The 16,346-nt window shown below is 47.5% G+C and overlaps 1 protein-coding gene across 2 annotated transcripts in view; it reads left to right on the forward strand.

Moving 5' to 3' along the window:
• LOC141086019 (calmodulin-regulated spectrin-associated protein 2-like) overlaps positions 1-16,346 on the forward strand; it is a 129,017-nt gene that overhangs the window by 12,339 nt on the left and 100,332 nt on the right. For both annotated transcript variants that reach the window (XM_073571754.1, XM_073571755.1), the window contains exon 2: positions 15,852-16,111. In XM_073571754.1, coding sequence (XP_073427855.1) covers positions 15,852-16,111 — 260 coding nt within the window. The remainder of the gene's footprint in view (positions 1-15,851; positions 16,112-16,346) is intronic.

Raw genomic sequence — 16,346 nt, forward strand, 5'->3', positions numbered from 1 at the left:
CCCTGGCCTAAGGCTGTGTGCACACGCTGTGGATTAGGTGAGGATTCATCCGCGCGGATTTTGTAAAATCCGCAGGTGAAACCGCAGGTCAAAATACCTGCGGTTTTACCTGCGGATTGCTCTGCGGTCTTGCCCTGCGGTTTTTCATCTCCTCAATGCAGGAGATGGCAAACCGCAGGGGAATCCGCAGAAAGAATTGACATGAGATTCTTCGGTTACTGGAGAATATATGAAAAGGGAATCTGTCACCATGTTCTTGCTACCCCATCTGAGAAAAGCATGATAAAGAGGTAGAGATCCCGATTCCAGTGCTATATGTCTTGCTGACTTTTTGATAAATCAGTTTTCTCCGCTGCAGTTCTCTGTATAACCCCGCCAACACCACTGATTGGCAGCTTTCAGTGTACACTGTGCATAGGCAGAAAGCTGGCAATGAGTGGTGGGGGAAGGGTTACACAGATCTCGTGAATATAGAGGACTACATGTGAGCAGGTTTAATAGTTATCTAGAATAGTTATATAGAAAATCTTGATTTTCGACTCTGATTTTTGCTCCTTTGTTCTTTTCAATCACTGTTTATTGTTGGCCCGATGCTATCGCATCCGGAGGATGCGATAGCATCACACCTCTTGCCATGTTAACCCTCAACACACACTCCTCTCACCTTTCACCATCTCCACTCACTCTTTCACTCCACATACGACCCCTTCTCTCACTCCGTCTCTCATACTCACGCCGTCATCGCCGCTGCTCCACGATCCCCGACATCATCTTCCGCCGGCGCCATCCTGGATCCAGACGTTGTCCACGCCGGCAACATGTTCTTGCGGCGACGCCATCTTGAATATCGTGAAATCCCGCGATACTCAAGATGGCGTCGCCGGAAGAACATGTCGCCGGCGTGGACGACGTCGGGATCCAAAATGGCATGGCGTCAGCGAAATCTCGCGAGTTTTTGCCAACGCCATTTTGGATCCCGACGTCGTCCTCGCCGGCGACATGTTCTTGCGGCGACGCCATCTTGAGTATCGCGGGATTTCACCGATCCAAAATAGCGTCGACGCAGGAACATGTCACCGGCGTTGATGCCGTCGGGATCCAAAATGGCATCGGCGAAATCTCGTGAGATTTTGCCGACGCCATTTTGGATCCCGACGTCCTCCACGCCGGCGACATGTTCTTGCGGCGACGCCATCTTGACTATCGCGGGATTTCGCCGATCCAAAATGGCGTCGCCGCAAGAACATGTCGCCGGCGTGGACGACATCGGGATCCAAAATGGCGTCGGCGTAATCTCGCGAGATTTCGCCGACGCCATCTTTTTGGATCCCGAGTCGTCCACGCCAGCGACATGTTCTTGCGGCGACGCCATCTTGAATCTCGCGGGATTTCACGAAATCCAAGATAGCGTCGCCGCAAGAACATGGCGGCCTGGAGAACGTCTGGATCCAGGATCGCGGCGGCGGAGGAAGATGTCGGGGCAGCGACGATGACGGTGTGAGTATGAGAAACGGAGTGAGAGAAAGGAACGTATGTGGAGTGAAAGAGTGAGTGGACATGAGTGGAGGTGAAAGGTGAGAGGAGTGTGTGTTGAGGCGGTGTGGTGTGTTGAGGGTTAACGTGCGTGTGTGTGTGGTGACGTCACCGGTTACAACTGGACGGAAGTTGTTACAACCAGAAGCTGGTTAGGGCATTTATTATTATAGATGATGAGGAAGAAGCCGTCTGTTGTTGGCGGTGATGGCGTGTAGAGGCTTCTTCAGCCAATGTAATAGATTTAGAGTTAGGGGATTCGTGTGTGAGACGACGGCGTTTATAAGCCTTAATCTTGTCAAGTCGATGCTGTTTTTCCTCAGGAGTCTCATTAGCACGGCGTTGTTTTTGTCGTAGTGCTAAAGCTGCTTTCCTTTCACTGGCATTGGCATACTGTGCATCGGTATTGAATGGTGGTATTGATAGGGCAGAAACAGATTGCTGATTAGTTATGTCAGTGAACGGCATATGGGATGAAGTGTAGCAGTAAATTGTTCCACATGCTGATGTGGAAGCATCCTGTTGTGAGTCTAATAATAATGATGAGGAAGAGGCCGTCTGTTGTCGGCAGTGACGGCGTGCAGAGGCTTCTTCAGCCAATCTTATGGATTTAGAGTTAGGGGATTCGTGTGTGAGGCGACGGCGTTTATAAGCCTTAATCTTCTCAAGGCGATGGTGTTTTTCCTCAGGAGTCTCATTAGCACGGCGTTGTTTTTGTCGTAGTGCTAAAGCTGCTTTCCTTTCACTGGCATTGGCATACTTTTTGTTATGACTCATGTTGGCACAGGTAAAGGAGTCTATTTGGCAGTTATCTGGCAGTGAAGATGGCGTCCTGGAGTATTGTAGAGTAAACAGATACTAATTGACCCTGTAATTGCTCAGCAGTAGTTATGAAGTGGTAGTGGCAAATTGGCCCTGTAGTTAGACACCGGCAGAGGAGCAAGGCAGCAGTAGTTATGGCGGTAGAGGCAAATTGGCCCTGTAATTAGACACCGGCAGAGGAGCAAGGCAGCAGTAGTTATAGCGGTAGAGGCAAATTGGCCCTGTAATTAGACACAGGCAGTGAACAGTCAGAGGAGCAAGGCAGCAGTACTTATGGCGGTAGAGGCAAATTGGCCCTGTAATTAGACACCGGCAGAGGAGCAATGCAGCAGTAGTTATGGCGGTAGAGGCAAATTGGCCCTGTAATTAGACACAGGCAGTGAACAGTCAGAGGAGCAAGGCAGCAGTACTTATGGCGGTATTGGCAAATTGGCCCTGTAATTAGACACCAGCAGAGGAGCAATGCAGCAGTAGTTATGGCGGTAGAGGCAAATTGATCCTGTAATTAGACACCGGCAGAGGAGCAAGGCAGCAGTAGTTATGGCGGTAGAGGCAAATTGGCCCTGTAATTAGACACCGGCAGAGGAGCAAGGCAGCAGTAGTTATGGCGGTAGAGGCAAATTGGCCCTGTAATTAGACACCGGCAGAGGAGCAAGGCAGCAGTAGTTATGGCGGTAGAGGCAAATTGGCCCTGTAATTAGACACCGGCAGAGGAGCAAGGCAGCAGTAGTTATGGCGGTAGAGGCAAATTGGCCCTGTAATTAGACACCGGCAGAGGAGCAAGGCAGCAGTAGTTATGGCGGTAGAGGCAAATTGGCCCTGTAATTAGACACCGGCAGAGGAGCAAGGCAGCAGTAGTTATGGCGGTAGAGGCAAATTGGCCCTGTAATTAGACACAGGCAGTGAACAGTCAGAGGAGCAAGGCAGCAGTACTTATGGCGGTAGAGGCAAATTGGCCCTGTAATTAGACACAGGCAGTGAACAGTCAGAGGAGCAAGGCAGCAGTACTTATGGCGGTATTGGCAAATTGGCCCTGTAATTAGACACCAGCAGAGGAGCAATGCAGCAGTAGTTATGGCGGTAGAGGCAAATTGATCCTGTAATTAGACACCGGCAGAGGAGCAAGGCAGCAGTAGTTATGGCGGTAGAGGCAAATTGGCCCTGTAATTAGACACCGGCAGAGGAGCAAGGCAGCAGTAGTTATGGCGGTAGAGGCAAATTGGCCCTGTAATTAGACACCGGCAGAGGAGCAAGGCAGCAGTAGTTATGGCGGTAGAGGCAAATTGGCCCTGTAATTAGACACCGGCAGAGGAGCAAGGCAGCAGTAGTTATGGCGGTAGAGGCAAATTGGCCCTGTAATTAGACACAGGCAGTGAACAGTCAGAGGAGCAAGGCAGCAGTACTTATGGCGGTAGAGGCAAATTGGCCCTGTAATTAGACACCGGCAGAGGAGCAATGCAGCAGTAGTTATGGCGGTAGAGGCAAATTGGCCCTGTAATTAGACACAGGCAGTGAACAGTCAGAGGAGCAAGGCAGCAGTACTTATGGCGGTATTGGCAAATTGGCCCTGTAATTAGACACCAGCAGAGGAGCAATGCAGCAGTAGTTATGGCGGTAGAGGCAAATTGATCCTGTAATTAGACACCGGCAGAGGAGCAAGGCAGCAGTAGTTATGGCGGTAGAGGCAAATTGGCCTTGTAATTAGACACCGGCAGTAAACAGGCAGATGACCAAAGCAGCAGTAGTTATGGCGATAGAGGCAAATTGGCCCTGTAATTAGACACTGGCAGAGGACAAAGGCAGCAGTAGTTATGGCAGTATAGGCAAATTAGCCCTGTAATTAGACACCGGCAGAGGACAAAGGCAGTAGTTATGGCGGTATAGGCAAATTGGCCCTGTAATTAGACACTGGCAGAGGACAAGGGCAGCAGTAGTTATGGCGGTATAGGCAAATTGGTCCTGTAATTAGACACCGGCAGTAAACAGGCATAGGACCAAGGCAGCAGTAGTTATGGTGGTACAGGCAATGCCAAGCGTCCGCACAGCAAGTCGGCGTGAGGTAAATGACGCAATTTCACGAATGCAAGATGGCGTCGGCGGACGTCGTTAACACCTCTTGCCATGTTAACCCTCAACACACCACACCGCCTCAACACACACTCCTCTCACCTTTCACCTCCACTCATGTCCACTCACTCTTTCACTCCACATACGTTCCTTTCTCTCACTCCGTTTCTCATACTCACACCGTCATCGTCGCTGCCCCGACATCTTCCCCCGCCGCGATCCAGGATCCAGACGTTCTCCAGGCCGCCGACATGTTCTTGCGGGACGCCATCTTGGATTTCGTGAAATCCCGCGATATTCAAGATAGCGTCGCCGCAACATCATGTCGCTGGCGTGGACGACATCGGGATCCAAAAAGATGGCGTCGGCGAAATCTCGCGAGATTACGCCGACGCCATTTTGGATCCCGATGTCGCCCACGCCAGCGACATATTCTTGCGGGACGCCATCTTGGATGTCGTGAAGTCCCGCGATATTCAAGATGGCGTCGCCACAACAACATGTCGCTGGCATGGGCGACATCGGGATCCAAAATGGCGTCGGCGTAATCTTGCGAGATTTCGCCGACGCCATTTTGGATCCCGATGTCGCCCACGCCAGCGACATATTCTTGCGGGACGCCATCTTGGATGTCGTGAAGTCCCGCGATATTCAGGATGGCGTCGCCGCAACAACATGTCGCTGGCATGGGCGACATCGGGATCCAAAATGGCGTCGGCGTAATCTTGCGAGATTTCGCCGACGCCATCTTTTTGGATCCCGATGTCGTGAGTATGAGAAACGGAGTGAGAGAAAGGAACGTATGTGGAGTGAAAGAGTGAGTGGACATGAGTGGAGGTGAAAGGTGAGAGGAGTGTGTGTTGAGGCGGTGTGGTGTGTTGAGGGTTAATATGTGCGTGTGTGTGTGTGTGTGTGTGTGTGTGTGTGTGTGTGTGTGTGTGTGTGTGTGGTGACGTCACCGGTTACAACTGGACGGAAGTTGTTACAACCGGAAGCTGGTTAGGGCATTTATTATTATAGATGTTGAAATATATGTTCATATGATTAAATAGTTATCTAGTGGTAATTTGCTGATAAAACTGTGATTTTATCAAAATTATAGCAAGCCCAATAAGTGACACATCACTGGAATTTGGGTCTCTGTCTCTACATTATGCTTCTTTCAGATTAAATAGCAAAAATCTTCTGACAGATTGTCTTTTAAAGGGGTTTTCTCGTAAGTCAAACTACGGAAAACAGTAAACTACCTATGAATAGTCATGTGGGTGCTTCTTGGCCTCTCTCCACGCTCCGGTCCCAGTGATCCTTTGCACGAATGACCGCGAGACTTTGTTATCCCTCGAGACTGTGACATCTCGCGGTCATTCTCGCAAAGGATCACTGGGACCGGAGCGTGGAGAGAGGCCGGATGGCTTAACGGGACGTCGGAAGGTGAGAATAACTATATTTTTTATTTTGATTCTATTTTTTACAGGGATGGCCAGCGATGCCGGGCGCTCGGCATCGCTGTGCTGATCGCTGGTGAAGCTGTCTGTGTGACAGCTCACCAGCGATCACATAGCGACTTACTAGCGATCCTGACACCTTGATATCGGTGTCGGGATCGCTGGTAAGTCGCTTAGTGTGACGGGGCCATTAGACTGTGTGATGTCTGCATTACTTCTCAGGAGCCCTCTACATACAAATGCAAAAGAGTGGGAATAGTGCTTTCTTGGTATCCTAAGATATCAGAATATATAGTTTTCTGTAAGTTAAGATCCAGAATCTACCTGATGTTTATTGGCTTTGTGTTCATAGTCCTTGGTCTGGCTTTTAATGTCAAAAGCATTGAGGTGAGAGTTGGGCTGCGTTCACACGTCGCTTTTTTTTGCATTTTCGCTGCGGTTTTTAAAGCGCGATTTTTGCCGCGAAAACGCAAAAAAACAGCATCCCATGCAATCCTATGGGATTCCGCAATGCTGTGCTAATGCTGCGGATTTTCCCGCAGCGGAATTGCATCGCGGAAAAATACGCAGCATGCTCATTAATTTTGCGGAATCGCGGCTATCCCGCACCCATAGGAATGCATTGTTCTGCTTACTTCCCGCATGTGGCTGTGCACACCATGTGAAAAGTAAGCAGAACATTTGCGGAAGTTACCCAGGGTCTGGAGTAGAGGAGACTGTCCTCCGGGCTGTGGGTACCATATCCCTCTAAAAAATAGAATAAAAAATGGTGTTATATTCACCTTTCGACGTCCCGCGCAGCATTCCCGGGCCTCAGCGATGCTTCCGTTCCCAGTAATGCCTTGCGAGACCTTTGATAACGTCGTGGTCTCGCGATAATGTAGCGGTCCCTATTCCTCGCGAGACCGCTACATTATCGCGAGACTGCAGCGTCATCAAAGGTCTCGCAAGGCATTACTGGGAACGGAAGCGTCGCTGAGGCCCGGGAATGCTGCGCGGGATGTCAGATGGTGAATATAACACGATTTTTTATTTTTAACTTTATATCTTTTTACTACTGATGCTGCATAGGCGGCCTCAGTAGTAAAAAGCTGGTCACACTCGTCAAACACTATGTTTGACGAGTGTGACCAACCTGTCAATCGGTTCTCCAAGCGATGCTACAGATCGCTTGGAAAACGATAGCATTCTGCAAGCTAATTACACTTGCAAATCGCTAATTTAAAATGTGATTTTCCCTTGGAATTGAATTCTCGCAGTAAATTCCGCGAGAGTTCCGCTATGTGTGCACATAGCCTTACAAAGTGCTGTATGGAATGGATTTTTAAGGGAATCTGTCAGCAGGATTTTTGTAATTTGAGAGCAGCATAATGTAGAGGCAGAGAGCCGGATTATAGGGATGTGTCACTTAGTAGGCTATAGTTTCACAACAATCAGGGTTTTATCTGCAGAAAACTATAACTACAGGACTAGGGCTCAGATGCACAGCAGTCAGGCTAATCTGTGTATTTCTGCCCCCACCACTGATTAGCAGCTTCCTCTGTACACTGTGGATTGTCAGCGGCCAATCAGGGGTGTGTGTGTGTGTGTGGGGTTATACACAAAGCAGCATTCTGAGCACTGCTACATCTGCAGCAGCAAATGCAGGGTTTCTATCAAAATTGCACCAAGCAGCCCAGTGAGTGACCATCAGTTCTTTGGAAATTTTGGGGCTAGGCTCTGTTATCATGTAATTTCCTATTTCTGTTCCCTTCTAGAAAGTAACAGAGATGCAAAAAAAAAAAAGTGGTGTTGGACCCCAGTGTGTGGGTCTGTCTGGTTTCCATCATGCTGAGCTATTTTAGCTGAATCATCTGCCGAGGCTCCAACACAGATGAGAACAAAGCCCAAGTTGCCTAAATTGTGGGGTCTGCATGTCCTGGGGCAGTGACTCCCTGGAGGAGCCATAAAATAAACTCAATATTAATTCCCAATCTTCTACCCAGTGCTGAATGTATTGCTGGAATTTTAATTTAAGGGAACGCTAAAACCCGAGTCGTGGAGCACAGGTTACAAGCTCATGTTCAAACATGTCCGATTCCCTCACTCCTGACAGCGTAGACCTGACCATGGAAGATGAACCGAGAAGGAAATATGTGCCGAGATTCCTCTGCAATGAATGAGTCAGAGGAGCTGTTCACAGCCAGGAGCCGTGTAATGCCGGCTAATCTGCAGTGACAGATATGTGTAATTACTGTAAAAGCCTCTGTGCAAATCACACTTATTCCTTCTTCCTATAAAGAAAAATGTTCGGGATTTCAAGACATTCAGAAAAAGTCAATCAAATTATTTATCCAATTAATTAAATTCCTGCCAGAAAGAAATTATCTCTTTATGGCTAGTCACGGAGATTATGGCTTGAAGGGTAATAGGACATAGGATGAGCTTGTTCCTCCTCTTCCGATGAAGTTCGTCAATATAAAGTTCCCCCTTCAGAGTAGGAATAGGCATCTAATATCTCCCATAGACTGGGGTGCAGGGTATAAATTGGCAGCACTGGAATATTGGGACCTGCTCTTAGGAGCATAGCGATAGAGGTGATATGTTATTAAGAATGTTACCTAAGAATACTTTGGACCTGATCGTCTCCTGGCTCTGCGCAGTGTATGACTTTACAAACTCCCCTCTCCCAGTCTCTAACCACAACCTCCTTCCCTTCTGTTAGTACCTGTCGCCCCACTCATGACACCCCCCCCCCCCACCCACCTGCCACACATACAGAAATCTACGTCACATCAATACCAGCAGCTTATGAACCATATACACTCCTCATTGCCCTGCTCGTCTCTCGCTTGTCCAGACTCAGCATTGTCACATTATAATATATTGCAAAGTGCCCTGGATGAAGCAGCGCCTACAACAGGCAAAAAGACCCAACAACGGCAACTCTGCCACACGCTGCAAACATGTCTTCTCCAGCGTTGCTCCAGGTCTGCGTCAGTGGAGAAAATCCCTTCCAGCAGAAGCCTTAATCCACTATATTTTCATGTTGAAAACTTGCAATTTGTTCTCCATCTGACCAAACCAGTCTACTTTACCACCCTCATCACATCACTAGCAGACAATGCAAAACAACTCTTTAAAACTTTCCCCATGAGCCCTAAAGTACAGTACCCGTCGCCAGCCTCCTCACTGACGAGCTGGCTTCTTATTTCCTAGAAATAAACCATATCCATCAGGACATTTTGGCCCAATCCCCTCAGAGCCTTGATCCCCTTCCGTCCTGTACCTCAAGTTCATTTTTTACCTTTGAACCTGTCACAGAAAAAGTTACCAGGCTCTTTGCTTTTTCTCATCCTACAACCTGCCCCAGTGACCCTATTTCCTCACATCTCCTCTAGACTCTCTCGAGTTGTCACTACCCACCTAACTAAAATATTAGTTCCTCTGGTATCTTTCCCTCTTCATTCAAACATGCTGTCATTACCCCTTTACTTAAAAAAAAAAATATCCCTCAACCGGAACTGTGCTTCCAACTACAGACCTGTCTCTAATCCTCCCTTTATCTCTAAACTCCTGGAACTCTTGGTCCACTCTCTCTAATCCACTATCTCTTGGATCACTCTCTCTTTTTGACCCTCTACAATCTGTTTTTTTTTTTTTACTCGAGTCTTAACACTTTGCTGAAACGTCCCTCACTTAAGTCTCTATTAACAGCAAAATCTAATGGTCACTGCTCTGTGCTTATCTCCTGGATCTCTCTGCAGCATTGGACACGGTGGATCACCAGCTCCTCCTCGCTGTTCTGCTCTATTGTCCTCGAGGACACTGTTCTCTTGATTTTCCTCCTACCTCTCTGACCGCTCCTTCACTGTTTCTTTCGGTAGCTCTTAAGGCCCCGTCACACACAGCGATCTCGCTAGCGAAATCGCTGATTTTGTGACACATCAGCGATCTCGCCAGCGAGATCATTGTGTGTGACGGGGATCAGCGACCGACACCCCCGCCGGTTATTGCTGATCGTGCAGCATCGGCCTGGGCCGTTTTTCGATCGCTGGTCTCCCGCTGTCCAGCGCGCATCGCTGCGTGTGGCAGCGAGAGATCAGCGACGCTGGTTTCCAAGGTAAACAGCGGGTATCCAGGAGTTGCGCGGCTCTTAGATACCCGATGTTTACTTTGGAAACCAGCGTGTACGCCGGTTTCCAAGGTAAACAGCGGGTATCCAGGAGTGACGTTTACATTAGAAACCAGCGTCGCTGGTCCTGATTGCTGGGGCTGTCTAACGATGTCCCAGCGATCCCATCGTGTCGGATCCTTGGTGGGATCGCTGGGACATCGTTATGTGTAACGGGGGCTTTACTCCTGTAATCCTCCCCTTACTATCTGGGTTCCTTATGTTTGTTCAGGCCTAGTCCCTTTCCTCTTTTTATACACCGCACCCTATTGGACAAATCATCAGATTTGGTTTTAGTACCATCTCTATGCTAATAACTTCCAACTATACACCTTTTCTCCTGACATTATCCCAACCTTAATGAAAAATACTAGGGCTTATCTGTCCTCTGTCTCTAACATTATGTCCTCCCTGTATCTGAAGCTGAATCTCTTCAAAACTGAACTTCTCGTGTTTCCTACCTATGCCCAATATTGCAATTACCTTGGATGGTTCACACATACCGTAACTCCCAAGTAGCACTCCCGCTGCCTTGTGGTCATATTTGACTCGTAACTTTCCTTTATTCCCCATTTCCAATCACTCACTCACTCCTGTTACCTGCATCTTAAAGGGAATCTGTCACCTCATTTTTCGCATATAAGCTGCAGCCACCGCCATTGGGGTCTTATCTACAGCATTCTGTAATGCTGTAGATAAGCCCCCGATGTAACCTGAATGATAAGAAGAAAAGTTATTTTATACTCGCCCGTAGGGGGCAGTCCGGGTCCGATGGGTGTCGCAGGTCCGTGTCCGGCACCTCCCATCTTCATGCGATGACGTCCTCCTCCTTGCTTCTGTCGCGGCTCCTGCGCAGATGTATTGATTTGCCCTGTTGAGGGCAGCGCAGAGTACTGCAGTGCGCAGGCATTGGGAAACGTCGGAGAGGCCCAGCGCCATAGCCTCACTGTCGCTCTTATTCATTCTTGTCTGGACTACTGCAACTCTCCACTGATCAGTCTTCCTGTAAATTTTCTCCTCTCCAGTGCTTCCTGAATGTATCAGCCAGGGTTGTATTTCTGTCCAGCCTCTAAGATGCCTCCACCTTGTGCCAGTCATTACACTGGTTGCTTATCCGCTACATAATACAATACAAACGTATCTCTGTCACCCACCAAGCTCTCCACAGTTCTACACCACCCTATATCTCCTCCATCAGCTCTATCACTCTACCCGTACTCTCTGCTCCCCAAATGACCTAAGACTAACATCCTTCATAATCCGAACCACCTCATTCTGTCTCCAAGGCTTCTCTTGTGCTGTGCTAGTTTTCTGGAATGCACTACCCCGACGATTTGGTTAATGCCTATCCCCGACATATTTAGGCATGCTTTAAAAACACATTTCTGAAGACAAGCCTATCATCTAATTTCACTAATTTAACTCTCCTGTTTCCTCTTTCTACATTTTTCTCATAATCTGATCCCTCCTATCCATCTGTCTCCACATCCTCCATGCACCAGTAGTACACGGTAACTGCAGTCAGACTGATCCGGGCTGATGACAGATCCTGCAGCTTTATATGAATACCCTATTTATTATAATGGTGTCCGGACCGTACATGACAGCACGTTCTACCTATTGTGTCCCCCCCCCTATTTCTTATAGAGTGTAAGCTTGTGAGCAGGACCCTCACTCCTCCTGTAACTGGTGAACTATGTGTTACTGTTACGTCTTGTCTGTACATGTCCTCGCTTAATTGTAAAGTGCTGCGGAACATATTGTCACTATGGAAATACAATTATTATTGTGATCAGCAATGGGATATAATAAAAAAAAAAAAAAATAACCATTACTCTCTAGTTTTACGCACAGCCCCTAACTCTGCTTTACACCTCAAACTTTAGCTTTCATTGCAGTTATCGCTAATATTGCAAGGATGGAAGAAGTTGAGATAATGGGAGTTTGTTGAAGGGAATCTCACCAGTGTTTGCTACCTCATCTGAGAGTAGCGTAATGTAGGGAAAGAGACCCTGATTCCAGCTATGTCTCAACTGCTGCCCCCGCTAAACTATCAGAGTATTTAGATATAGCATGTGATAAAGCCGAGAAAGCTGCCCCTGCCCACATCACAGCTTTCTGTGTACCTAGTCTATGGACAGTGAGCTGCTTATCACAGGAGAAGGTGGAGTTAGACCATTACTAGCGGTAACGTCAGTCCAGGCAGTGATCATGTCCTGGTGAGAGAAGCTTCATTCTATGGAAACGACACACAGCCTAAAAAGTGACACATCCCTGAAATCTGTGTCTCGACTGCAACATAATGCTTTCCTCTGGTTACTGACAGATTAGCTTTAACGGGTTGGACATTGAGGTATGGGATATCTACCGCTTATTGGTGGAACTTGTGAGCAGTTTATTTCCACCTGAAAGAGCGCTAGCATGTATACATATAATCGTCTATTCTGTCTGTCACGTTAATCCCGTGTCGCTGATTGGTCGCGGCCGGCCGCAACCAATCAGTGACAGGCGCAGTCCGGCCGCGAATTGGCGCGGCATTCGAACGATGCACGCCACCGTTACCGTCGGGAGATCTGCCGCGCTAGCCGCTGATCTCCCGACGGTTGTCGCGGGTCATCTCCTGCCGCACGGAGGTCAGCGGCGACGCAGACCCTGGGTACCATAAACCTGTAAAAAAATTAAATTAAAATAAAAAATGGTGATATACTCACCTTCCGACGGCCCCCGGACTCTTTCCCTCCTCTCACCACGTGCCCGGCATCTTCCGGTTCCAGTAATGCTTTGCGCGAAAGACCGCTGATGACGTCGTGCTCTCGCAAGAGTGACGTCATCTCCGATCCTTCTCGCTAAGCATTACTGGAACCGGAAGATGCCGGGAGCATGGAGAGGAGATCGGGGGCTGTCGGAAGGTGAGAATAACTTTTTTTTTTTTTTTTTTTAATTTTTTACATTCTATCTTTTACTATTGATGCTGCATAGGCAGCCTCCATAGTAAAAAGTTGATTACAATTGTCAAACACTATGCTTGACAAGTGTGACCAACCTGTCAATCACATTCCAAGCAATGCTTCAAATCGCTTGGAATGCGTGTGAAAAACGCATGTTTTCTGCGGGAAATCGCATGCAAATTTTCCCGCGGCAGGAGTTGCAGAAATTTCTGCAGCATTTTTGCAACGCGGGCACTTAGCCTCGGTGTGACACGCAGCAGCGACCAGGCCCCCGCTGTGAGATCGCCGATCGTGGTGGATCGTCCTGGACCATCTTTTGAACGTCGGTCTCCCGCTGGCCATATTCTAGAATACCCGATGCATTAGAATAGGACCACCATCTAGTGTAGACATAATGAGGGAGCTGAGAGCCGGCTGCTCTTGTTTCTGTATTGTTGTCAGGAATCTTCAGAAGTTCAGTAGTAAGTCTTAGAAATGTAGTGTTTTTGCAGCTCAGCGAATTATTCATGTTTTTATTTGGGCAAATATGCTATTTTCTAGCTCTTCCCTAAAATGCTGGTTTTGGTGACACACTTGTGTCTGTAACGGAAAAGCCCAGAGATTTCTAATAACTTTGAAAATCTGATTAATAAAGGTCTGCGTTGTAAGTTCTCCTTTCCAGGGCCTGCACGCAAAAATAGAAAACTGCTTAAAGTACCGTATGTTTTTAGGAAATGGATTTTCCATTATGTTTTTTTTTTTTTGATGACCAAAGCATTCACTGAACTGTGTGTAACTGTAGTGTTTCGCTGCTTCCACTGTTGACATTTGGCTGCTGCCGGAGGTGATAACAGCTGATGGGGGAGGGATAACCGCCATAACATGTGCGGTCTGAACACTCTTCTTACTAAGCTACGGACAGTAAAAGACAGCCGATGGCAGTAATATATGACTGTGGGAGATTAATCAGAGTTGGTATGGACCCTGTCACCTACTGAATGACAATTTCTTACCTGTATAAGGCCAGGTTCACATAGCGTTATGGCAGTCCATTTAACGGATGCGATAAATGGACTGCGCTAGCGCTACTCTTCTTTTGATCACGTTAATTCGATCGCATTAGCGCAGGTGCTCCATCTGCCCTAGCTGTGACGGACCCTCGAACGCTGTAGACCGCGTCCGAGGTTCCGTCACAGCATGACGGCACATCGCTAATGCATGCCGATTATGACATGCATTAGCGATGCGCTCGGTTATGGCAGTCTATGGGTGCGTTAACGGATGCGTTACATCGCGTTAATGCCGCTTTGTAACACATCCATTAAACGGACTGCCATAACGCAATGTGAACCTGCCCTAAGTTTTCACTTTGTCTATGTATATGTGTGCAGGGGGTCATCATTTGGTTGTCATACTGCAAGTTTAACCAAATGCAACCTGTTAAAAGGAATCTGTCCCCCTGGGACGTATATGACCTATTAATATGGGCATACAGGTAATAGAAATATTACACTAGTCCTACCTGTCTGCCTCATATTAGCGTTCTTGTTGTTGAGACATGTTATATTCTGTATGTATACTAATTATTTCTTGCAGGCTCTGGGGTGTGCGGTGCCTAGAAGAAACCCCTGCCTCCTGTCCTCATTACAATACTACCCCCTCCCATGGAGGTCAGTTACGGCCCCGAAATCCCGCACCTGCGCCCTTCACCCCATCCACAATACGTACCTCTTCCTCCCTTCTATGGACGCTTCATTCAGGGATCTTCTGCGCAGGCTCCGGCTAGTCACTGTGACCTCCGGTGTGCGCTGCGATAAGATGTACTCCCCACTTCCTCCCTGCACAGTTATCACTAGGAAACGGGTACATAGCAATGACAATGCAGGGTGGAAGTGGGGAGAGGACCTTATCGTAGCGCACACCGGAGGTCACTGGAGTGGAAATCGCCTGCGCAGAAGATCCCTGAGTGCAGCGCCCACCGAAGGGGGGGAAAAGGTATGGTATTGTGGGGGAGTGCAGGGCGCAAGCATGAGATTTCAGGGTGTAACTGACATGCATGGGAGGGGGTAGTATTGTAATGAGGACAGGGGGCAAGGGTTTCTTCAAGGCACTGCACACCCCAGAGCCTGGAAGGCATCATTAACATACAGACAGAATATAAGATTTCTCAACGATAAGACCACTAATATGAGGCAGACAGGTAGGACCAGTGTAACATTTCTATTACCTGTATGCCCATATTAATAGATCATATATGTCCCAGAGGTGACAGATTCCCTTTAATGGCTTACTAGACAATATGATTTTATTCAAGGGAATCTGTCATCTGGGTTTCACCCCCCAAACTATTCATACTCCCATGTAGCTCTTTTAAAGACACGGCCAGCAATGTATTTACATGGCCAGTCCGTTCCTCCAATGCTGAAAAGTCAGGGTTTGGATGGATATCCAAAAGACTTAGATCTGAATCTTCTGTCACTCCAGCTCTATTCCCTGCCCATTGCGACCTCCTACTGTTTGACTGAGGGCTCTTTTGCCTGAAATCACAAAGCATAGAGGCTCAGGCAAGCAGGAGGAGGCAACACTGTAGAGGTGGAGTGATCATTCAAATGCTGATTTCTGAGGAACAGACTGGCTAGGGAAAGGTATTGCTGGGCTTGTGTTTGAAAGCTTGAAAGAGATACATGCGCAGATAAATAGTTTAGGGTGTTGGAATTATGGGGACTGGTTCCTTTTTAAGATAATAAATTGTTCTGTATTCACTAAAGTTTTACTTTCCTAATCAAAAGTGAAATAAAATGATGAGATTAACTATATGTAAGATGAACTTTAAGTATTTTTGTTATCATGGACCAGTATGTGATATTTCTAGACTAAATATCTTGTTTTTTTTATGGCCTTTAGAGAACATCCCAGAAGAGCTTCAAGAGCCTTTCTATACAGATCAGTATGACCAGGAGCACATGAAGCCGCCTGTGGTGAACCTTCTTCTGTCTGCAGACTTGTACTGTCGTGCTGGGAGCCTTATCCTGAAGAGTGATACAGCCAAACCTCTTCTTGGGCACGATGCTGTCATCCAAGCCTTGGCACAGCGTGGGCTGTATGTGACCGACCATGAAAAGCTGGTGACTGAGAGAGACCTAAGGAAAAAGCCTATTCAGATGGTAAGAGACATACATGAAAAAAAACAAAGGTATGAACTGGGATATAAACTGGTGTGCATGCAGTCTGTAAGCGCACGTTCACACTGGCCAGTAAACAGAAAAAAAACTAAGAAACATAATGATTAGATACTCTGCAATAAATAAATAGCATAGAGCATGAAAATAATATACTCTTCTTGGTTAGCATGACTTTTTATCAAAAAAATGCAAAAGTCATCCCACCACTTCACGGTGA

The sequence above is a fragment of the Dendrobates tinctorius genome, unplaced genomic scaffold (assembly GCF_039654945.1).
Source record: "Dendrobates tinctorius isolate UK_male_01 unplaced genomic scaffold, ASM3965494v1 ptg000029l, whole genome shotgun sequence".
NCBI lineage: Eukaryota > Metazoa > Chordata > Amphibia > Anura > Dendrobatidae > Dendrobates > Dendrobates tinctorius.